This window comes from Labrus mixtus, chromosome 3 (assembly GCF_963584025.1).
Source record: "Labrus mixtus chromosome 3, fLabMix1.1, whole genome shotgun sequence".
Lineage (NCBI taxonomy): Eukaryota > Metazoa > Chordata > Actinopteri > Labriformes > Labridae > Labrus > Labrus mixtus.
In genome coordinates this window covers 21206639-21231674 of record NC_083614.1, presented here as the reverse complement: position 1 = coordinate 21231674, position 25036 = coordinate 21206639, and the positions used below count along the sequence as shown (strand labels likewise).

Here is a 25036-nt window from a genome sequence, read left to right as displayed (position 1 = left end):
ATTTCGATTTAGCGTCAAACATTGTTATTGTTGACTTAAATTTGATTTCAGCACAATAAACACATTAACACCCATCAACAGTCTAGCCAGTCTTTTATTGTCAACATAATTACAGAACGAAGGCAAATTAATACAAACAATAAAGATAATCAAAATAAAGAAGATTAAAATGTTTTAATAACAGACATTTTATTCTGTAGTGCACTTTAAACCTCCACACGCCTCCATGTTAAGGGCAGTCTTTAAGGACAAACAGTCTGCTGAGAGGAGCAGGGTTCGGGCGTCACTTTGTTCAGGAGCTAAAGAGTTCTGTGTTTTCGTTTAAATGCAGTTAGTATCTTTCTGTGAGGGCTTAGGGAGGTGAATATGACACGTGTCGCTTCAGGAAGTCTCATGACAGTTTGTTTACCTCGTGAAAGAGGAAATGCTGTTGAGGATGTCCTCTGGAGCTTTATCCTTTCATAAGTCAGGGCTTCAATCTGTGGGTTGCACATGTTCTTCATTTGTTTGTTTTCTTCTAGTCATTACCTATGGGATGAATTTCATTTCTTCTTATTGTAAATCTAATTTATCACAAATACACCATTGAAACAACTTGTATGGGGCCGTGGAAGCAAAAATAGCCTCGACAAATAATTAAAAAGTGCAAATTAGTAGTAAAAGGCGTGTTCCATGTTTTTTAGCTCAGTGGTTCCCAGCCACCACAGTTTATTTGATGGGACCATCAGATGTTTGAAAGTGCAGAAAAACATGGTTGTGTTAATAACACACCAACATTTCCGATATCTGCTCTACTCCAACAAGTTTTCAGCTATTAAGAAACTATCAAGTACATTAAAAGGAAAAAAGCTGGTTTGGTTAAGCTGGTTAAAACCGTGTGGAAAAAGGTACACATGTAAATGTTGCTCTAATTAAAGGAATAGTTCAAAATTTTTGAAGAATGACATTTGAATGCTTCTTTGCAATGCAGCAGATGGAAGTTGAGAGTCAGCAGCCTGTTTTTAGCACTACAGGTTGTCTGGAAATAAACAGGGATTGCAAGAAGTGACGGGATCCCGACAGTGAAATACTCTTGAAATAGTAGTAAAAACACGTAACGCCAATTTTTGTAAGAATACAACGTGTTCATATTAAGTAATGGCAATAGAGGCAGAAGGAGTACTTGCTAGCAGTTTGCAGTTTTCATGCTAAGCTGAGCTACATTATTTATTATTATATAAAAAATGTCAAACCATTCATGTAAAAAAGTCAGTCAGGTTGGGAACCACTGTACTAGACTTATTATCTAAAATCTGTTGCAGGAGAAAAACCATTTAAATAAAAAGAATTGATGTATGCACTTTGATCAGGATTGTTCTCCATCCTCTCCAAGAGGATGTTTTTTATTCATCAAACTACGGATCTCTTATTTTACAATAAAGTGCAGCCCAGGTGACAAGAGCTCCCTGACAGAAACAGTAACTTTTTCACTGCTATGGTTTGTGTTCTTAGAAATGAACAAAAAATATATTCTCCAAAGTGTGACGCCTCAAACTCTCCCCACCAACAACAACAAAAACAAAAACAGACATGATCAGTGCAATCACCTGGACACACTCACTCTCTCTCTCTCTCTCTTATTCTATTACAAAATGTTAGAAAACAGGCAAGTGCTGATTAGGCTGGTGCAAACCTTTTGTGCATGGCTGCTTGAGCAGCAGGTAGACATGTGCACACACACTCACACAAAGCTTTTTCTAGTAACCACACACTCACACTCACACACACCCAATCACTCAAAGCAGCACAAAGTAGGAGCATTTGCAGTTTCATTAAAAATATTTGCAACATTGACCCAGCCCTTCTATAAATTAAACGTGCCAATGTAACTCCACCAGCTCTACCAGTCTAAGTTCATTGGTCCCACAGGCACATATTGTACGTGTGGCTAAAATAACGTTAAAAATACTGAACACTGGCAAGCAAAAAGAAAGGAGTGGTTAAATAGCTCCGATATCTTTCAGATGATAATAAAACCCTCCTGGATTTCTCAATACAGTGTATGCACTGAAAATCTATCAAATCATAAAAGAGATCTACATTTTACTTGCCATTTGATTCGTTTTTTAAAACAATTCCTGCAGTTTTAGGCCGCAAAAAAACCCCAAAATAAACAACAAACTTCAGCTAAGCCAGTAGCTATTAAAAAGATCAGAGTTGAAGCAGTGGCCAGAAGCTGCAGTTGAAGGAAGGAGGAATTTCAAACCTGGGTACAACAGTCTACGCAAATACGTGTTTATCTCATCTCCTGAAATGGGAATATATTAGTTTGAATACAAAGGGACACAGTGCCAGGACGTTTAGTTTTTTCACACTTAGATTTCTGTGCGTGGATTAGTTTGTCTCCACAGTTCTTTGTACGCAGTGTTTCTCAAGACGACTGGGGAAAAGGAATCACATTATTTCTTGTTAAAAATTAATAATACATTAAGTATGAATATATTGGACTGGATGTCTTATTAAAGAGAAAAGTAAAATTTTTCTTAAAGCTATGTTTCCTTGAAAAGAGTCTTGATTAGTAAACGGCACTAAAAACTGATCCCTACACACAGAGTAAAGTGCAGGTGTGAAAGGGGCTTAGATTAAACTCAATGCAGCTGAAAATCAGCAGCCATGAAAAATCAGTGATCCTGCTGATGTCTCACATATCACTCACACATCTAATGTAGCAAAAAGCTGCACATGTGGCACACTTCTGCAGATCAAATCATTCGCTTTCAACGAGTATTGTCACCCAGGTCTGAGCGGGCTGGAACGTAGAGAGGTGTTCTGTCACTACAATCATGGTCGCATTGTGCTCATCATCATTTGTCTCTGAGTTATGACTGGGTCCCACCTCCCTCGTCCTCTTGCTCCTCCATGTTTTTGCGCGCCATCCTCTCCCTCCGCTCTGCCAGCCGCTGACATCGAGGGCAGTCTTTCCCCGCCCGGAAGCAGTTGCGATGGTAACACGCGTGGCACTCTGGGTAGAAGAAGAAAAACAAGACAAAAAAAAGGTTTCAGTGATGTGACAACTGAAAGCATTTACAGCACAAATGTGTCACCTAAACAAAGTAACATAACTGGATACAGATAGCGGGCTCCTAACAGCTAAACCCAACAAAGCTGCTCTTCACAAACCAGTTCTACCAGTTTGCCGACAATAAGACGAGAGGTTTCAACAGAACAGCCAATCACAATCGCACCTGAGGGAGGCGGGATGAGGAGGGGAGTATAAAAGAGGGAGAAGTTAAAGCAGCATGGCAGAAGTCAGGAGGAGGCAGCTAGGTGCGAAAGCTGATATCCTGGGAAAACAACCAACACACCCTGAACCTGTTCAGACACATCACAATCGTCCAAGAGAGGACACCAGAGTGCTTTCTTTTTCATGTGCTCCACTGAGTCCTTCTCACTGTCTCAATGCTTATTCTTCTACGGTAAGAACTAAAATTATTACGAAAGGTGGATAAAATGACAGGCAACTCCAATTCAAAAAGAGTGTTTATTTCATGATCACATAAAGATGAAGCGTAAATGAGATCAGTCAGATGTCAGAAAAGAAACTTAAAGCATAAATTACAAGTTCACTCTAAAAACACAACTGAAAAAAACACACCTCACACGAGTCATTCTTCATTCAACAAAAACTTAGATAAAAAACGAAAGGCTGAATAATAATCACACATATTGTAAGGTGCTTAATAAAAGTACTTCTTCTGATTAATGACAACAGACTGAAGTCGCTTGACATGTGTCCAAGCTGAAATACAGGACCAAAGCAAACTAAAGGTAAACGTTTATGAGAGAAGACAAAAGCAGCAGCTCAGAGCTGAAGACGGGAAACCGCTGAAAACACCATCAAGCTTTGAACACCAGCGACTGAAGAATCCAAGGCAAAAGGCACCCACAACCAAACAGCTGCCAACAAACCCTCCACCATCTGTGCAACTATGAAAACACCAGAAAGAAGGCCAAGACATACCAACACCACCATAACTCCAAATGAGAACAGCAGAAGAAGAAGAAGAGGAGAACAACGCGTTTCAAACCGTCCCGACAGTTTAAAAGAGATAGAAAGTTGTGTTGAAGGAGGAGGTAGAAAGATAGCAGGAGGACTCTACAATCACTCCTTGATTATCCATTTAAACAATTCAAGGAATCATTCAAAATTCCAGAAGGCCATTTGTGAAATATACAGATTTGAAAACAAGTAACAGTCTAATATTTGTGCGCTGAACATGCAGCCATAGCCTGGTGGAAAAAACTGCATCTAGATGAGAAATAGTACAGCAAACATCCCCTGATGTGTGTGATATTAAATTTGTTTTTTTGGTTATTTTTATAAGGCTTACTGTCTCCCCAAATATCCAGCATAGTGCAGCCTTAAAAGAAAATATTTTAAATCTAAAGACTATAAACACGGTTATGAAAAATAAGATTAAATCTCTGTCATTTAAAAAAAAAAAATCTATATACATTTGGTTTAAAAGACAAGATCCCAAAGCCTTGAGTTCACACTAATCTGTCATTCATTAGTATGAAGATAAATAAAAGCTACTGTTTTTATCAGATCCAGATATATACTGCAGCTTTAAATACTGTACATATAAATCTGTATTGGCTTAACTCTCCTTCTTCACCTCCCTCAGTTTATGAATCTTCATCGTCTCTCCCTGCACTCTCTCCACCTTCACTCCTGCCCTTTTTCTCTGACCCTTCCTTCATCTTTCTGCCTCTGGTTCCTCTTCTGGCTGTGCGAGTTTTACGACTCCTCCAGTGATTCTGCTTAATGTTGGCTGACTCTTGTTGCCCCTCCTCATCAGTATCCATCTCTTTTTTCACATCACTGTGCCCACTTCTGTCCTCCTCTCCTCTGCTCTTCCCTCTGGAGAAAACGGCTGACAGCGCATACGGTTTTATGAATTTCATGAAAGTAAATTTCTCCACGTTTTCTGCACCAGATTTTGCAGAATCACCTGTCTCTGTTTTGCCTTTGTCTAAGAGGTCGTCATGCTCCCCAGCCTCTCTGCCATCTTTTCCTTCCTCTTCGATTACTGGTGCTTTCTCTAAATATCTTTTTCCAAACTCTTCCACTTTCACTTGTGTTTCCTCTTCATTTTCTCGCTCTCTTTTTGAAACACTCTTAACACTTGCTAACCCTGATATCGTCTCCTGTCCTTTCCTCTCTAGTCCTACTTCTTCTAGACTTTCCATACTGCTACATGGCTCACTCCCGGAGACGCTCTTCTTGAGCCCTTCTAAATTAAAAACCTTTAAAATGTTAACCCTTTCCCTTCTTACAAAAACATCTCCTCTTTCCTTACTTGTTGCTGTTCCTTTGCCTAAAACTTCACCCTGTGTGCCTCCTTCTTCTTCATTATCACAATTTGTCTCGTCACTCATTGATTCTGTTCCTCCTGTCGTCTCCTGCTCCTCCTGTCTGCCTTTATTCCAAGAGAAAGCTTTCATCAAGTTTCCGGGAGTAAAAGTTTGCAATAGCTTCCCTTTTTCCTGTCCCTTTTTTGCTGTTTCCCACCTTTCCTCTCCACTCTCCACACCATGACCTATATCTAGCTTCAAGTTCTCCTCCCCTCCCTCCCCCTCCTTCTTGTCTAGAGAGAGGAGCCTTGCCAGCCTACGAGGTTTGGAGATCTTCCAGTCTCTCCAGGTTAGTTGTATGGCAGGGCGGGGGGAGGGGGCTCGTGAGCCGCCCAGGCCTGCCACAAGCAGAGAGGGCTCACCTTCGCAGCGCTGGCACTTGTTCAGCTGGAAGGGGAAGATGATGTCTTTGTCATTGCCGCAGAACTCACACACAAAGCCCTTGGCCTGGCACAGCTGAGAGAGACCGAGGAAAGAGATATGGGGGAAAAAAAACAGACTTTAGAATAATGTGGAATCTAAGGATATTTTCCTGCATTAAGTTTTTATACTGTGAAAGGCACACCTCATACTTTAAAATAAATTAAGTGGTTCTGCATTTTCACTATAAGCGAGGGAGTCATGGGCATCTTACCACACAGCCAGCTGCATGTATGGTACCAAGTTTAAGCAGCTCTTTCATTCGGGGAGCCAGGTCTCCGTTGCGCACGGCACTGAGGTCATTGAGGGAGAAGAGGTGAAGATCTTCTGTCAGGTGACCAGGAAGGCTGTCGAACTGTTCCAGCACCCTGAAGAAAGCACAGAAATAATGGTGACGACTGTGTTGAAGACACTTTTAGGCGCAAAGACTTTGGTACGGTTGAGAAGTTAGCTAACATGCACTCGGCACACTTACTCTTTAGCAAAGCGGCACGTCTTGAAGAGATTTTTCATGTGAAACAGCTGCATCCTCAAAACCTGTCCAAAGACAAAATGCAGAAAACATCGACGCGTTACTTAAAGCACCTGCGAGGAACTTTTGGTTTGTGTCATTTGTGGCGCCCCCCTGTGGACAAGATGGTAACTCTTAAGATTTTTGCTGATTTTGTCACATGCTGTGCAAGTAGTGTTTTACGAACCAAAAAAATCCCATCCTGTTTACGTTGACAATCAAACGTATCACTGATCGAGAATCTTTACTGTGGAAAACGTAGATCAAGGCTGTTTTGGCTGCTTGCTGTTCACTTTTTCTGGCACTACCTGACAGCATTTGCAGGCATTAAAAAAAAATCATAAAGAAATAATCAATCTTGTGGCTTGTTGTTTTGATCGCTTTTGTATCTCATAAAGAGGCTAGGGCCCGACCGATTTGGGATTTTTTCGGGGCCGAAACAAATATTGGGGAGGATAAATCTGATACTGATATGTCGGTCGATAACTTTCTTAGATCTGTGTTCGATCTGTAGAGATAGATATAGATAAACACATGTATTGCGTTGATCCCTCAAATGGGGCTTGTAGCAGGCTATGCTATTCTGAACAAACTTGTTCCAAGTGGCCGACACCAGGGCAAACCTGTCATCCTGCAGACGCACACGTCAGGTCTCCTTCTTATCAAACTGCAGGAATCTCATGATCTCCTTGAAGCGATTCCTGCCTATGGTTTCCTTGAAAAACGGAAAGCCCCATTTTTCAGAACACAAGGTGTCCAACTCCATGTTTCTTGCCCCCTGTGCTCCTCAGATATATTACAGGGCAATGGAGGCTTTCAGTTCAGCCACTGTGAGGTCCCATGAGCTGTCTCCGCGGTGCTGACGTGCCTCAGCCACGGTGCACTCCCTGATGTTCTTCAGCATGCCAACATCAAAAACACACAAAAAGGCCGTGAGTGCATCTACGATGTTACGCTTTGCGTACGCCGTGGGGCCAGCAGCTTCCCTTAGGACATTTTGGCTCTGCCTTCTACCTGGATGTTCAGTTGGCTGAACATCTGTGCCTTTTGTATAATTTTTATAAAAAACATTTTAAATGAAAATACAGACACTTTTAGGAAAAGTCAGGCTCCAGCAGAATTGTATTTTTTAATTCAACAGTAATTGCACAAATAAATTTAAAAACGGTCAAAATGACCGCCATGGCCGTTCTCGTGTTAAGGCACTTCATGTGTTAGAAAGTCATGTGTTAGGACGGTTAAGACAGTTAGTGCTTTTTTGCATCACCCGACTCTGTTTCTATAAAAGGGTCTGAGTTGCTCCTTTGATTTGAATCTACCGCTCGGATAATACGAGTAAGTTCAGTAGCACAAGGTTAGAATTACTATTTTAGGATTGGGAGTAAATGCTCAGACGGCGACATTTCTGTCCACAGTAGCCTCAAACATTTACAACAAATCTCTTTTTAGCCGTCTTTAAATGATCCTTTACATTTTTTTTAAAGAACCAAATGTAGTGATTTAATTTCAAGTAATCTTTAAACAAAACTGAAAGTAGTTGACAAAGTTGGATTTTGACTCTGTACTCACCCTGACGGCCTCAAGAGCTTTGATCTTCTTGTACAGACCGCTGTTGATGTCACTGGGGTTGAACAGCGGGTCTCCTGCGATCTTGCTCAGCAGATCCCGGGCAAAGTTGCTGACATAGTACTTGCTGAAGTCCCACTTCCTCAACACTCTGCCGGGCACCACCGCCTGGGCGTTCTCATGGCAGCACTGGCAGAAGTAACGGCCGAGGTATTCACAGTAACGCAGTCGCTTGATATAATCTGAAGGGAGGACAGGCAGCAGAAACATGAAGGGGGTGGAGGTGAGACGTTTGTATGATAGTGTGACAGAGAGCAAAAGGTAACAAGAGTTTTAAGCCAGCTGATCGAAGAGTTACATTTTTACAGTTATACTGAAGAGAAATTAATTTAAAAAAAACTAAAACTATGAATATAGACACTTATTGTTTTTATACTTTCAACCTGTCTGACTAATGTGAACATGTTCAAAAGAATGCTCAAACAGTTTTTGCAAAAATTGGTTCTCTGGTCGTACCGGGATCGATGCGTGTGCCACAGCCAGCGCAGCGGTAGTTCTGTTTGGAAACAACGATCTTCCTCCTGATAGGGGAAAAAATGGAATGGAAAAACACATGATTTAATATATTACTTAAATTCAGGAATGATGAACTGCATCTGGGCCAATATGATACAAAACTTTGAAACTTTATGAACACATTTTAACCTCCCCACCTCCTGAAAGTGTGAAAAGACTCCTCCGGTTTATAAAACATGATGTTGTTTCTCTGTCAGCCTTTTTCAAAAGACTTTTTCTTAAGCTACTTAAAACAGATGCCAAACCAGAAAGAAGACAAGGGACAGGAATTTTGCTCAAAGGTCATATTTTCTGTCTCCACATTATTATTGTAAAGGTTTTGCATAATGAGACTAAACTGTCGTTCTCTATTCACCTCTGGTTGAATGAGTGTTCAGGTTTAATACAATCATCCTGTGATGAGCAATGCGCCAGCAAATACTTTCATTTACTAACGTAGGGCATTGTGTGTGTGAGTGTGTGTGTGTGTGTGTGTGTGTGTGTGTGTCTCATTGAACAGAAAACAGCGACTGAATTACAAATTAACATAGCTCCAAGGCAATAACAAAATAAATATACAAAAAGGAAGAGAAGGCGTGTACTCACTTTGGGGCTGGATGAATGTTGAAGATGATCTGCGGTCGGGGCGGCGCCCACTCAAGGTTGCCTCGGACTCGAATCCTCAGCTTATAGATGTCTGCGTGTTCGCCATCATCAGGTGAGATGGGCAGAGAGTCGGGGATGGGCAACAGCTAGGAGCAGGAAAAAGCTTCAGGTTTGTTATTTGAATACGAGTATATTTTGAAGAGTGGGTGCCTCATACTGCAATCATTTCAAACTGTGGTTATAATCGCATAGTGAGTACTGCAAGTGTTTAAAAAGTACATGTAAGTAAGACGTCGTACCTTCTGCGGAGCGTCGTGTTCTGGGACCAGCCAGTCAAGCTCCGAGGCTGCGGGAAGCTGCATTCCTTCAAACTGCCGGAGTAAACCCATCGCTACCGACTCAGCGGAGTTTGACTGGAGGAAGGATGGAGAACTGAAAAACACAGAGGAAGGAATATATTGTTCAAAGCTCATTTTGTCTGTTTGCTGCTTACCAACGAGTTGACATGAGACAGTAAATATATTTCATATCAAAAACAATAGTGTAGTCTTTCTAGTTTCTTCCTATCAGGAAGTGAGTTTGGTACTTACATGGAATCTGAGCTGAGGAAAGACCTGCCGCTGGAGCTTACGCTGCGTTTAATGTCTGCATCTGGAAAACACAGGAAGAATTAAAAATACACGAAACAGCTATGATCACTTAGCAACTGTGTACATCTCAGACACGGTAAAGAAGACCTTTTTATCCACCAGCCATAGAAACCTTTACAAGATTCTTTTTAATAAAATCATACTAATAACATCAAAATAATATGATTTGTACGGTTGGAAAAAGGATTTTATAACGAGATGAAGATCAGAATGAGTTTGATAAAATGATAATGGATGAATTTGTATGAAGACATTTTTAAAAATTTAAAAAATTAAAGATTTTAAAAGAAAAATGAGCAAAATGATGGCTATTCAGTATCAATTTCCCAACACGGTTCAAATGGCAAAGCAGTGGTTCAAAGATTTCTTTGTTAGAGACGAGCGCAAACATTGAAGCAGAAATTAAGCAGTACAGAAGTTTAATAGATCTGGAGATTGCCAGCATGGGCTACTGCAGGAGTTAAAGTTTTGTTTTTTTCTATAAGAAGATTTAAATTTGTATTTATTTAAAGAGAAAACATCTGGGATGATTCACAGATGTTCTGGGTTGCAGTTAGTTACATTTCATAGAAAGCATTGTAGAGATTGATGGGCGTGTTAGTCAGAAGCAGAGTTCAACAGACGCTCTTTTGCAGACGGTTTTATGCAGAAATCTTTTCAATTTAAAAAAAAAAATGCCTTTTTTGTCACATAAACAAAGATATCGTTTACTTCAACAGTCTGTGAAGATCATCTGATAAATATAATACTATGAGTAATAGATTAACTTGTATTTAAGGTTTTACTACTGAAAAAGATACTACAGGTACAGATGTATGTTTTAGCCCTTTTTGTGGTAAAATGTAATCAACTTATTGTTTAAAGAGCTGGTGATGACAATCACATGGATGATTGAAGGAATGAAGGATTTTGATTAAGGGATGCAATTAAGTCTGAATGATTGGGATGATTATGTTAAGTAGATAACACAACATAACATGTTAATGTCATGAAGATAATAGTGTCATACAAATAGAAATATATATATATATCTATATATCACTGACCAGTAACATGGACAGAGTCACGAGCAACTTCATACTGATTCTAAGACAAATCAAGCAGTGTGTCTATGACTGGTTTGTTCTGTTAGCTTGGACAATAAATAGATGTATCACTAGTCTTGCAGGATTTCAAATCTAAAAGAGAACAGCACAGAGGAAGGACACAGATGGCACAGCAAACACATCTCAGTCTCACTGGAATGACATTAGAAATAATGAACAATGGTGTGAATGGACAGATAAATTGATACATGATAAAACCCTGCAGTTAAATTCACTACATTACACTTCACTGGTATCCTCCCATGAGCCTCCTTAAACTCTAACCGGTACAGACACCTCCAAAACCCCAGGGCATTCAGCAACAAGCACCAACACAAGCAGCCAAGCGAACACATCAGCAGAGGTGAGATTCAGCTGGCTCGACTCCAAAACTGAAAAGATTTGTAAGATATTCTGCATTTTCACCGCAATAACTCAGACAATTATAGAAGAGCCCTTTAACTTCAGAATATAAGTAGTTTAAACGTTTTATGACAGCCAGTTAAAGACCTGGTACTGAGTGCAATAAGCTTAGAGTTGGAAAGCTTTAATAAGAGTGTTATCGTTCACTGGGAGTATAATTTATGATTTCTACTGTTTGGATATGTACGTTAGCACTGCAACAGCTCTGGTCGAAGTTCTAATCTTTTATCCATTACACTCAAGACTTCTGGAGTTGTCTTCTGGACCTACTGACGTTTAAATAAATGAGTAATTAAGCATAAAATAAGTAGTAAACAAAGAATGAATAACTTATTGTTCATTTAAAACAACAATTAGTGTATATCTAGTCTTTTTCATTTCTTTCTATACTATTAAAAAGTACAGAAGCTTTAAAAAAAAAAAGTACAGCTCTTCTGTCATTTTATAACTAAAAGCAGCCGTCTGCAAAAGAGAGTGAGCACTGCCTAAATTACACAAATATGATGCCAATGTATCTGTGCAATTTAGACTGTGCATTTTTTGTAGCTAAATACAAGAAATGTCCCAATGTCAGGTGCAAAGGACTTTTTATCTTTTGTTGCCATGGTAACAAAACAGGTATCACTACTGTTTGATTTTTGCCAGAATCATATAATAGTTTGAAAATCTCATATGGTGACAACCCTGTGTCTTTATCTAAATAATAGAGTTGAATTTGTTTGGTTGATTTTACGAGTGATTCTACACAAACTTCACTGAAAAAGTGAACAGAATCTAATCAGTATGACTAATGGAGAAAATAAAAAAGTTAAAAACTATAATTTGCTCAAGTTTTGGTTGGAGTGCCTCCCAATTTAGCAGGTTATAACGGCAGAAATGTTCAGTTTGGAGTGGAGGCATCAGCTTCCTCCCAGAGGAGCGTGGTCACAGTAAACAGTCTGTGTGAGGCTGTGGAGCCCACTCCACCCACTCGTTCCCGCCCACAGATACCTGAGAAGAGGGAGGCGAGTGACAGGGAGAGGCCGCTCTGAGACACCGCCAGCAGGGACTGACCCTCACAGCCATCTGAGAGACAGAAACTAACACTCAGCATAACCGTCACCAGTAACACAGACACTTTCAAACCCTCCTCTGAGCTGGGTGTTGGTGTCACTGGCTTACATTCATTACACACCACAGCTACATGTGGAAGTCATGCAGTTACTCAGCCTAGAGCAAACGCTAAATCTAGCTCAGCTGCATTACTGAGAAGCGCTTTTAGAAACACCAACAACAAAGTTAAACACATGAACACAACTACTTAAAATACATGCACATCTGAAATCCCACAATCCACGTTACTAATATCAAAGCATGCATTTAAGATCTTTCTACATGTTAGTAATTAGGTTAGTATTTGTCACACAAAACAGATTTAATAAATTAGAAGAAAATTGTTTCAGACACAGCCTGAAGCCTCTCTAGATCAAACAAATCTAAATATATTCCTATAAATCCTAGGTATGCAGGTGGCACTCACATGAGGGTAAAGTCTGCATAGATTGTTACACCAATAAAAATATTTTACGGTCACAAACCCTACAAACTACCACACTGTGACTTTTGTACTTCCATGTTTATGGACCATGGAAAAACGTGACATGCTTGGTGAGCAACATGAAACAAGTGAGGTGATGAGGTTATGAATTATGACTGGAACAGAGACAGACTCATTCACACAGAAAATGATGAATCCCACACAAACTCCCTGCCAATTTTCAAATAGAAATACTTTTTTCATATCTGAATATTTACATTTCTAAATGTTTCATTAAAAGTTTACATTTCTGAAAGATGAGAGCAGCTAGAAGGTCCGACTTAGCCTCAACTGAAATATAACACTGTGTAGCTGTTACTAAATAAATACAGAAGATGAAAGGTGAGCTGATCACTGATCTACAATTCATATAATAACAGTGACACTTTTTCTAGATTTTCATCTTTCCCTCCTTCCCTCTCTCTACCTCGTAGCTCGCATTCCTCCACCTCCTCAGCCGAGCCGGAGTCCGACAGGCCCTGACAGGAGTCCTGAGAGCTCCTCCTGGAGCCGCCACTGTCAGTGGAATGGAAAACTGCAGGAGAGGAACAAGAGGTGAGACAAAGCAACGACGGAACCAGAAATAAAAGGAAAGAACTCTTTAATTACTCTGTGACGGAGTGTAGCTTATTTACTGAGCATGAAACAACTCTTAAGACTCAACCTGGTTCTGTACATGTCAACATGTTGACATCCTCATCACAGTAATTACGAACTATTCCGTTTTTAATTAGATTAGCCTCACAGATCCTAGAATGACCAGAATGATTAGGGGAAGAAACATGGATAAACTGATTTTAATGGGTTTTTCTTTTCCAATGCATCTTACAGCACATACTTTCTGAGAAGGCAGCCTTAGATGAAAGACATGTGCTCAGCTATTAGTCGAAGTATACCCTTATCTAATAAGTTGAACAAATACGGTGGTACAAATCAGGAACACAGTGCTTATTATGTAACAGTATATGAATGTATGACACCAATGCATCAGTGTTAACAAAAAAACATTCAACATTACAGTTGAGTAGAAAATATAACAAACTAATCATTTCCTAGACAATAAACAATCATAATTGAGAAAGGATTACAGGTAACGTCTAATGCTCGCTTACTGTGCTGGGAGGTCGCGCAGGGCGGCAGCCGACTGTGCCGGATCTGCTGCCTCCGTAGACGGATCTTCTGTTTGAGCTGCTGAATCTCAGAGTCACTGTCTCCCTCCTCCTCGCCCTCCTCCTCCTGACGCCGCAGGTTGTACTTCATCAGCTCGATGGCAGCAATAAGGGACTCTGAAATGCTGAAATGAGCGTTCTCCTACAGGACAGAGAAATGCATAAATGATGGGATTGATTCTATATTTTCAATCATACTATGTGATCATTTCAACACTGTACTTTTTCTTAGATTATCACACTAAGATTTGCATATGCAGAGCACTTTCAGTATCAGTTTGAATGAATGGTTATTATGATCCAAGTTTTACAAAAGTAATGATATAGTGCTTTCACACTCCAGACGTTTTTGGATTGAGCGGTACGTGTGGATGCAAACAGCCCAATTTTTTAACTCTGACTTTATCCTGAGTTTCTCCTGCCAGACCCATAGTATTTGTTCTGCAGAAAGTCTGAAAATAGTGAGCTGATGTGAGAACCCAGCAGGATATTATCAGGAGAATTCACCTCGACCAAGTGGGAGGGGGTGGTGACGTTTATCCCCTGGGGTCGGTGCATGACCCTGGATTTTCTGCATGCGACCAGTACAATCTCTGTGCAATTCATTTATACTGTTGTCAGTATGTTGTTCGCCGCTCTTTGTTGATATTGTGATTCTGTTGAACTACACATATCATAGATATAAAGACAAATACTCTCATTATAGCATCGTATAGTGGACTCTGTTGCTTCGTTGGCCACTTCTGCATCATTTTTTAACATCACGTCTTGCCTCAGGAGACCCCCGAGACCCCCGAGACCCCCAACCCCCCCCCCCCCCCCCCCCCCCCCCTCCTTCTGACCGGGATAATCTCCTGCTGTGAGGTGGGTATGTGATCAGATCAGGAGGATTTCTTAGTAAATACTGAGCTCAAATGGATGCAACACTGACCTTTTCAAGGTCAGCACAGCTGCCAAAGTCCTGCTCTGACAGGTAGCTGATGAGGCTCTGACCCTCTGATGGCTTCCTGAACATCCCATCTGGAATGCTGCTGTACTGAGACCCATCTGAAAACAATAAAAACAATTACACAGAAAATATATGAAACAGATCAGAAAATAACAGAAACAGTAAAGTTTCTAGAGTGTTTTAAAATCTCATGCCACTAACTGAACAAAACTAAATTTGTACTTATTGCAGACCAGTTTAAGTTTTACTGTCAAAACCACAAAACTTGAGATGTTTAAGGTCCAGAGTTTCACTTTTATGGATCAGCTATGCACTTGCTGAACTCACATTGAGAGCCTGAAATCCTATTTTTCTTAGAGAAATATGTCAAATCAGCTACTACTTCTAATCTACTTCGTCTTATGTTTAGGATTTCGTAAGAGTTTCTCTGGCTGAATACTTCCTTAAACATCACAAAATCACAGTGTACTATTTATTTTAGAATATAGCATACATTCACATGCCCTAGTTATTCCCATGTATCTGTAAAAGTTAGTTTTCATGTACTGTTAAGCGCAAACTCACGAGACTCCATGTAGAGTGAGCCGGGGGAGCTGGCATCACTGTGCGGGGTCGTGAAGGGGCTGTAGTCCTTCAAACAGTCCTGTCCAGCTGATTCTAGGAAACAAAAATTCCATGTTTAAATCCTTTTTCAGCAAAAAAAAGTCTGTTGCTTGAATAAAAAACAAATTCATAACAATGGATATGAACATGCATTGCCACTTCTGCACTGAGGAGGTTTAAGGCCGATGGGATTGTTTGTGTCCTTCGAATCAATACAAGTCTTTAGAGAAGGATCTTTTTTTGCATGCAGAAACAAAAAAAGCTGAAAGAAACAGGATATGAATACATTTTAAGGGAACAGTGAGCCATTTCCCACTTTTACTTGGCCAATATAAGCTACGTTCTTTACACTATTGCCCAAATTCTGTACAAATAAGAACGGGAAACAGTGGTTTAGCTCACCTTTGACATTTGACACATGGATAAGTTAAAAAAAAAAATAATTTCTAAATGGCAATCTCCATGCTGCCATCAGGGCATAGCAGGCACAGCTTTAATGAAATGAACATGTTTACTTGTTAAGTTTTATGAGACTTTCAATAAAACACATGTAGGTCATGAAAAAGGTGTGCACTACACAACACTAACACAACAATGAAAAGTGTCATTCATGGCCACATCAAATCACTTTGACCTGAGCAACATGAAAAAGACAAAAGAACAACAAAGACCAAAAATCACATTTCATGAGCTGAGGGACTTGAAATGAGAGGGGTGGTGCTACACCAGCATGCAGAGTGAAAAGAAAAGAGGGGTGGGATTGATGGAGCACAGTGGAACTGCACTGCCAACCTGCTACCGGATCTTCTATTATTATGGTGATTTTTCGGTGGCCACCTCCTTCACGCAAAAAGTAGAAAGAGAGAGATAGAGCACAGGGTAAGACAGTTACCTCAAGCCAGGAAGGTGAAACAGTGAGCAAAGAGAATAGAGACGTTAATCGGCAAACGCTTAAAACAGTCAGACAGGAAGTGTGCGCCTTCTGAGAAAGAATGTGGCCGAGCATTATCTTACAGCTCTACATATAAACACAATGACTGTGCAGGTAGACTCTCTTTAAAAGTTATAGTATGTAGAATTTTATGACAATGTTTACATTCAAATATTCAAATTAATTAAAAATTGACTAAACCCATGTTATATTTATTTTTTTGTTGAGTGCTTACGTTACCTCAAATACTTCAAACAGTTATCAAAGCCAGAGAAATCCGTAATTCTATAGTTGTAACGGGACATGTCTTGTCGCGGCAGCCGCCATGACAGACACAAAATGTTTATGGTTGCCAAGGAAACACCGGATGTTACGCCAAAGACCGCTGCATAAGGGAGCGGGAGCTGCTAGTGAAAGCTGCGGTACTGTTGCTGTATGTGCTGCTGTGATAAAAACATCATGTAAATTATACTTGGATACATCATCTGTATACATATTCTCTTCCTCAGGTCGGTTTCTCACATTCGTATTGACTACGGTCAACATGGGGGGCGGGGAGTAGCAGAGAGAATCACTCCCATGATTCCCCGTGTGCCCACGACATCATCTTTTGTTATTGTTCTGATTGAGAGCCCCCTGGCAGCGTATTTTACATACTGTGTGTTTAAATACAAATATTATTTTATCCAGATATTTTCCAAGCATGGAACTGTTTAGCAAGTACGTTTTCATCACTTGCAGAAAGCATAAAATAACTCTGTAAATTATCAAAATGAAAGCTCCATTAACAAACGTCATACATACAACCACTAGCTGTCATGTGTTTGCCTAGGTGAGGGGCATTACAGAATGCAGCACAAAGTGATCTGTCATTGTACCCAAGGAAGTTAAACAACCACTAACTTTCCAAAGCAGAAGTTCATCACTTCAGTAAATACCATATTCACTTTCATCTATCGGATCTGTGATACTAACATTTCAAACCGGCAGGAGAACACTGGAAACACGCCACATATCCTACAGTTTGACCATGAAGCGCTGTATTGCAGGTTTAATGCTTCAATGCTTAGGAAGCGTTTCACGATATTTACGCTAAAATGTAAACAAACATCCTTTGAAGCTACTAGTCCCTAGAACAAATACAAAAAACCTACATCTTTAAAGGTTTCTTGAAAATATACATCATTATATATTGTTGCTCGTCTACCACATGAGTTTTCTGTGATATTTATTTACCATTCCTGAGTTTCTGATTGACCCCTGTGTCAGAAAACGAGCGTGTGTGTCCTCGGGACTCCCGACTCGGCCCCCTCTGGCCCTCTGAGAAGGATGAGCGTCTGGGTTGGGGCGGAAGCAGGGAACCCCGTTGCAGGGGCTGGTCCTGGGTCTCCCCCTGCTCGCTACTGTGGGTAGAGCCCCTGGAGTCACGGCGACTGCGTTGTCCAAGGTTACCAATAGCCAGGTACTCTGGACCATCATCGTAGTCCCCATCACAGGAGTCCCCTGCCTCAGGCTGAAGGGAGGTGGGCAGGAGCGGCTCCGTGAGGGAAATGCAAGGTACCGAGATCGTGCCAGGAGGGGGCGTCACACCTTGCTCGCTCTTTTCTGGCCTGGACACACACACCCAGGGAGCTCCCAGGCTGCTGGCTGGGGTAGAGGTAGTGTCTGCAACAGGGCAGGAAGATGAGGTGAGATTGATGAAGGCACAAAATTTTACACAAACAAAATCCACAAAAACAATGTTACAACATGTGTAGGGAAAAAAACAGCCCTGATGTTTCTGTATCCATTTTAGTGAACACGGCCATTTCAGGACACTTGATTTTTAGACGCAGCATCAACACATTCTTCAATAACTGACTCTGTCTTCAAACAATCAGGCCTCTGTATGGTTAAGTCAGTCAGTCTATTCACATACAAACTATAGTGCATTCATAGTCCAATTGCCCCAACCCAACCTCTTTATCCCTGTAGGTACTCGCTACAGATTAGAGACCATTTTCCCTTCATTTGAGTCACTCAGTGCACAACCTCAAATTCTTCATTAAGAGAGACAAATACTCAAAGTATGGTCCAACACTTTACTCAAATAGTTATATGGGATGATTTTAATAGATTTCTGTAACTAAGATTGACGATAAACCTAGATGTGGCTAAATATTCTCACAACCTAAATCCAGATTTGAACCCCTAAGACCATGTGTGCTCAATGTGAAGCTAAAAACAATCTCTGACTTTGCCGTTGTCATTACAGGAAGAAAACTAAATCCTATTTAGATACGCTGAGAGATAACCTGCTGACTGCCTTTCTGAGAGTTTTCATTAAGGCACATCAAGTTGAGCCTCAAAATTATGTTCGCTCTGTATCTTTAAGCACTGAATCAGAAGAAATAAAGTCAATATCAAAAGAAAATCAATACTTCATTCGTGACCCTTCCCCCTGTCCTCACTTGTGCTGTTGCCGTTTTGGGGTCCGACGCCCGTAGTGCTCCCAGAGTTGTGGCTGGTGGTGACGACTGCTTCTCGGAGGGAACAGTTGGAGGTGGTGAGTCTCCGATTTAGAGGTTCTGCTCTGAGAGCCAAGTCCGCAATCCTCCAAGCCCCACCGGCCCCTGGCAGCACACACAGGCTCTGGCTCTTCAACAGGCCCATACATGGAGGGCCCTTCAGAGGGGACAGCTGGGGGATGAGAAGGGAAGATGTAAAAACATTTCTTACTTGTTCATGCCTTAAATAACATGTTCCTTCAATAGTAACTCATTCTCTTTTAGCATTGACAACAGTTTTAAAAAAGCTTGATCAATATTTATGTATTTTCTAGATTTTTAACAACATATTCATCATACAACCACTAATCCATTTTCATAATCTGTTGCTAGGAAAATAGCTGCAATAAAGCATACTATGAAAAGAGTAAATAAACAGTGTTGTGCAAGAGCTTGAAAAGTATGTAGCATCATGTCATTAACCAAACAAATTCACAAACTGCTGAGTGATGACGAATGAGGTATCAATCCATAATAAGAGACCAATTTTATCGACGCATGGTTGAGGGCATACAAGTTATTTCTTGACACTCACCCCGACAGTGTCTACTTGGGCCAACAGTTTGGGGTTATTCTGCTCCACAGCTTCCAGACACTGGAACATGGCAGTCACATGCGGCTCGCTCAGCACAAAGGCATAATCTGAAAGACGCACAGAAACAAATAGGAGAGGGAGAAAATGAGTGAGACGAAGAGAGGAAGGAGATACAATAATGAGAATTTGAGTTTAAACTAAACTTAAAGACATTTTCGAAATTAGACTGGAGCTTTATTTTGAAGCTCACCGCTGTAGAATTTGCGCGTATGTCCCAGATGACGGAGGAGTGGTCGGAGCTGAGCCGACAGCATGTGGACCTGTAGGCTGTGAAGCAGCCAGCGCTCTGCCTTGTAGCTTTCACCGGCCATCTTCATCCCACCGCTGACAATCGGCTCCAGGTGACTGAACTGAGGACAGAGAGGGAAGTGTTTAAAAAAAGATAACATTCACAAGGAGAAAGGAAGTGGTGAAAACTAAAGAAAAAATATTGGTAGCTCCTCTGATTATGAAAATACAATTTTTTTTCCCTGACCACTAAAACTAACATCGCTCATTTGAACATTTTTTGTCCTCACTGTAAACTGAACAGCCAGTTTCATGGGATCCTTTTCCTTTGATTGTCTGTGGTAGTCTCCATTTCTTCAATGTTTGGTGCTTATCACAGCTCATGCTTTAATGACATCTCCTTCTCTTTAAATCTTAAACATCGTGGTGTATCAGCCGGATAAGTTTACCAACTAGTGTCAAACTCCATTTATCTAAAAGTTCAGAAGGCGGGTCTGAGAAGGTGGAGATCTGCAGGGGCTTCACAGTCTGAACATTGTGATTAATGAATAGATCAACGAGGAATAAACACAGATCAAATCAAACCTAGGAGACTTGAGATGAGATATCAACAACCAACCATCACATGATGATTTCATCATGCTGTAAGCCCTGCTGATCAGAAACAGAGGGCATAATGTCGATAATTAGATTCCAAGTACTCCTAAGCCCTTTTGTTGTTACGCAATCCTGTGACCCACAATCCTCGAAAGAGGGCACTGTGAGGGAAAGCTGACAGTGTGAGCTGTGTGGGGTGTTTACAGACTTTAACACAGCACATCACAACTTTGTCAAAAAATAAAATGTGTTGTTGTTTTTGTCTGGCAGCTCTCAAGCTTTATAATACACCAACAATTGCCACAACAGAATTATTTTTGACAAATACAACATTAAACAGTGTATGAATAATATGGATTACTAACTTTGCAGCATCGCTACTAAGCCAAACAACAGATGCTAAAGGGTTGTTCAGGCACATCTGTGTTGTGTACGATTATGAGTTACTTTGAGTTAATTTGGAAACCAAAAACCTTTTAAAAAAAGCAAGCCAAGCAACAAGATGACTTTCAATTAGAGAATACATAAAACTACTGGATAATAAAGTCATTTCAAAGCAAAAGGTAGTGTCAGTGATTTGTTTTCTTTACTTTAAAGAGCAATACAAGTCATACTGAAATACTGATTAAATTACTGATATTTGCCCAAGCTCACACCCATCCTCTAAAGATTGTTTTCTTATCTGTTGAGCTTTAATCACTGATACAGATAGCCAAACAATGACTATTCTGCCTCTGTTCCACCGCCTGGTACAGCTCGGCTCGGCTCAAGCTTGAATTTGTCAGTTTGGAATATTACCTTGTCCCTGCTACTATAGGTCATATAACCTTTCTATGGTCCTAATGAGCTGAGCAGATACTAAAAAGGTTTGAACAAAACATTGCTACCCCTTGATTGGTCAAGTAGAGCCGTCACTAGAGTCTTCAGATGGGCAGCAAAGGACTTCCAGTTAAAACTCCTGAGATTAATGGAAGCACTGCAGTCCATAAAACTAACCCTAATGTAAACGGCAAAGCAAAGAACGTTAAAGCTAAAGGTAAGTAAACCTTGCACTGTTTAATTAGATGTAACAGCTAAGGTTTCAAATGTGAGGCATAAAACCAACATAGACTTAAGAAACGTTCATGCATGTTTTCATTTAAACTTCTCCCCCATAACAAATTGAAGAAATTGGTGAGCGACATAAAAATAAAAAATAAATTAACATTTTGCGCTGCATGTTAGTTTGCAGAGACCGAAAACAAACCTGTTCAACATGCGAGGCAAGATGGGGGCTGATGTAGCGAACACACCACACAAAGGGCCAGTAGTCTCTCTGCTTGTAGTAAACCTGCAACACAAACCCAGCTGTTAGCAGTACCAGGGAATGGAGAATACCAGTTTCAATAAAACACAAAGAGGCCCACTAAAAGCTATTTCGCCTCCTTGTTTTTGGGAAGTCAACTGGTTATGATGGGTTAAACTTTTAGGATGATGAAAATACTGTAGGGAAAACAACCATCATTGGTAAAGCATGTAAGAAAACATTAGACCCCTTCCTCACAAGCTGTTGGTCAGTGAGACATTTTACAGTCAAGTTCCCTACTGATCATCAGAGTGGTTACGTTTACTTACTTTAACTAAGATAATTAAGTTTAAAGCACTTTTGTATCCAGGTTGTCAATAGTACCGTCTTAATACTCACAACTGCAGCCAGATAGTTGGCGCATTTCTGATAGTGTTGATGTAGGATTTTACTTTCACTGAACAAACAAGTACAGGGAAGTGGTATCACACAGGTTCTAACCTGTTCATTCTTCAGTCCATGGCTCAGGATGTTGTTCATGTCCTTGTGCAGCCGCTCTAGGCCGCCGTAACGCGACCACACATTGGGATTGTTGGTGGAAACGAGACCCTCTACTGTGGTCTTCAGGCTGGACAGCAGCTTCCATTGCTCCCTCCTGTGAGGAAAACCAAGCAGCAGGAAGAGAGAGTGAGGCAGGGTGAGGGAGGACATTCAGGAAGGAGGAAGGAGGTAAAGAACTGCTGGTGTAAGCAGAGCTGCAGCTTCAACCTTTGCTCAATACTTTTACAGAAATTGAAAATTGAGTCTTCAGCATTTCCGTTAGAATAAGCAAGCTTTGCCTAAAAGCCAGTGACTAACTGGGAGTGCTGACCATCATTAAAAGCTTTCACCACAGACTAAATATAAACTGTCCTACTCTCTATAAACCAAATGTTTACCAGATTAGAGGAAAGTGTGTGTAAGCAAAGAGCAAGCAGAATGTTTTGACAAATAATGTGAAAAGAAAAAACAAGACATAATGTGTGCGTTTTGAAGTAAACGGAAGTCAAGGGCTGTATTCTGTAAAACAAAACAACACAACAATAAATAATAGTTGATATGGAGCCACCATGCTTAACGTTAATAACTTCAAGTTCTGTGCTGAGGGCATGAAACCTTATCTTTAGGGGAAAAGGGATATAAAGCTGTAGCTCCAAAAGTGTTGAGTACTAAACAAAATCAGGTTACATTCCCTGTGAGCCATTTAGCACAGGCTCACATTCAGGACTTCCTCCTTTCCCCCAAAGTCAGCATTACTGAATGATATCGAGAACAAGTCAAGTCACATATCTGCAGCACAGCAGCAAGACAGAACTCTTCTGTCGGGAGTGAATTATTGACACTTGAGGATGGGCTCTTTAACTGGCTACCGTCAGAAAGCACATAACCGCAAGTAGGGTCTTTTATCGGGGTAGATTATTTCACCCGGAACTACACTTTCACACGGGTAAATCTGGTCGAAACGAAGGTCGTTCTTCAAAAAGAAGTCCATAGTTCTGGGGGATAGTCCCTCCAGTCGAAACGGGGATTTCTTTTTTTAGACAGAATAGTTCAGTGGGCGGTATCAAAGTATCAAACTTCATCAGTTCAAAGAGGCCCATAGTGTTTTGTTTTCATTAAGACAATAATAAAGTCAAGTCTTTTAACAGTTATCCACAATTGCTTCATTTTTTTTGTTGTATTTAAGAGAAAATAACAATTGAAAACTCAAACAGAGGTTGCAATTCCAATGCAAAATGCTTGGTTGAAAAGTGAATAAATCTACATATAGCATATTTAAGAAGACAATGAGTCCAGATGTCCGGCTAAGTAATGAAATAAAGATCATGTAACAGGGAAAGAAAGGGGGCAAATTATGTTAGAGGACATCCTTCACATTGTGCAGAGTTTGAGGAGTTTGTGCAACATGAGTGAAGTGAGGGTGACTTCAAGTAGTAGAGTTAATGCGAGTCTTTAAATGGACGTGCTGCACATAATGAAGTGAAACTCTGCACGTATCAGAGAGATTATTATAGTGAGGGAGAATTATCCTTGAATATTGTTTGTTTGTTTTATTAGAGAAGTCTCCAGCCACACTTCCTAAACACATCATGGGGAACTCTGTTAGCACTATTTCCTCTTCCTGAAACTGTGTTACCGACAATGCTTATGCTTTCTTTTTTGTTTATCGTTACATTTTGAACCAAATTATGGATTATAATTTATTTTAAAAAGTGTGTGCGTGTACAAATTATCCTTACAATATATCCTGTCAGAGGTCAGAAGACTGTTTCGCTGCTGGCGTTAGCTGCTAGCATTAGCTTAAAGATTAGTAACATTTAACTCAATTATCGCCGTCTAGTAAATAATGTAGCGTCAAGACAACAAAATGTGCACATAACTGTAATTCAAACAAACATTAATTGAAGAAGGGATGTAGTTGTTTTAAACAGGTTGACATCCCACGCAGGTAGTTATGGTTTGACATGTCAGGCTAGCTGAGCTTAGCTTCTGCAGCTTCAATCCAACAGGACTCCTTTTAAACTATCTTTAATTATAGTAGCGAGTGAACTGTCAGCACAAACACTGTTAATGTTGCTGCTTTTCTTTGTTAAGAAGACGAGTAAGGAGTCAGTGCAGTGTGTTGTATTCTTGTAAGTGTTATCACTGTCACTTTTAGCAGGACTAGCCGGGTGGTAAGATCGGCTCAGCGCTGTCACTCACCTCCGCTCTTCCGCCTCTCCCTCCGCAGAGACCTCCATGTCATCCGGGCGGAACCGAGTACCGCACAAAGCTGCCAGCTTCCCGCACTGCCTCTGACTTATTCAGAAGAAATGATTTTTATTGCGGTCACAGGGCGACTTCTTGAAGTGTAGCTACCCGGACTTCCAGTCTTCCGTCATCTCTGCCCTGGTTATACGAGCTGTCTAAGATCAAAACAGTGGAGGCCGCATGACCTGTGGGCGGTGATTTCTCTCCCGTGTGGGTACGGAGCGCCAAAGGGGTCAAAATACTGCTTTAAACCAAAGACTGTAAAAAATGTTTAAAACAACAGGTTCAACAGCCAGACGATTATTGCGCACTATCTGGTCATCAATAAGAGATAACTGGCGTATAAGGAACTCATGTGGGCCACTATTCTCATTGCGTTTAATTGTTTATGACACTATCGGACTTTTTTTTTTTTAGCGCCACCTGGTGTCTATTCAACGCTGTTTGGAATCAAATGATTTCCACCTTGCCATCAATACAGACACTATCTTTTTAAATAAGTCATCCAATTAAGTTAACAAAGGCAGACCACACAAATCTAGTGGGATTTTGTC

General features: G+C 40.6%; 1 protein-coding gene across 3 annotated transcripts; it reads right to left on the bottom strand.

Moving 5' to 3' along the window:
• Positions 1-76: 76 nt before the first annotated feature.
• On the bottom strand, positions 77-24721 carry rubcn (rubicon autophagy regulator). Of its 3 annotated transcripts, XM_061033736.1 has the most exons (22): positions 24435-24721; positions 22194-22347; positions 21654-21737; positions 19773-19932; positions 19523-19629; positions 18892-19120; positions 17678-18106; positions 16303-16350; positions 15472-15564; positions 14890-15005; positions 13902-14100; positions 13217-13324; positions 12204-12278; positions 9646-9706; positions 9355-9487; positions 9056-9201; positions 8411-8475; positions 7898-8136; positions 6293-6354; positions 6032-6185; positions 5760-5853; positions 77-3001 (listed from the first exon to the last, which is right to left on the bottom strand). In XM_061033736.1, exons 1-22 carry the CDS (start codon positions 24470-24472, stop codon positions 2859-2861), a joined length of 2937 nt encoding a protein of 978 aa, XP_060889719.1. In that variant the 5' UTR covers positions 24473-24721; the 3' UTR covers positions 77-2858. The 3 variants fall into 3 exon arrangements, with proteins under 3 accessions (XP_060889719.1, XP_060889721.1, XP_060889720.1); XM_061033738.1 differs by lacking the exon at positions 12204-12278 and having other exon boundaries at positions 24435-24719; XM_061033737.1 differs by lacking the exon at positions 16303-16350 and having other exon boundaries at positions 24435-24717.
• Between the last annotated feature and the right edge of the window lie 315 nt (positions 24722-25036).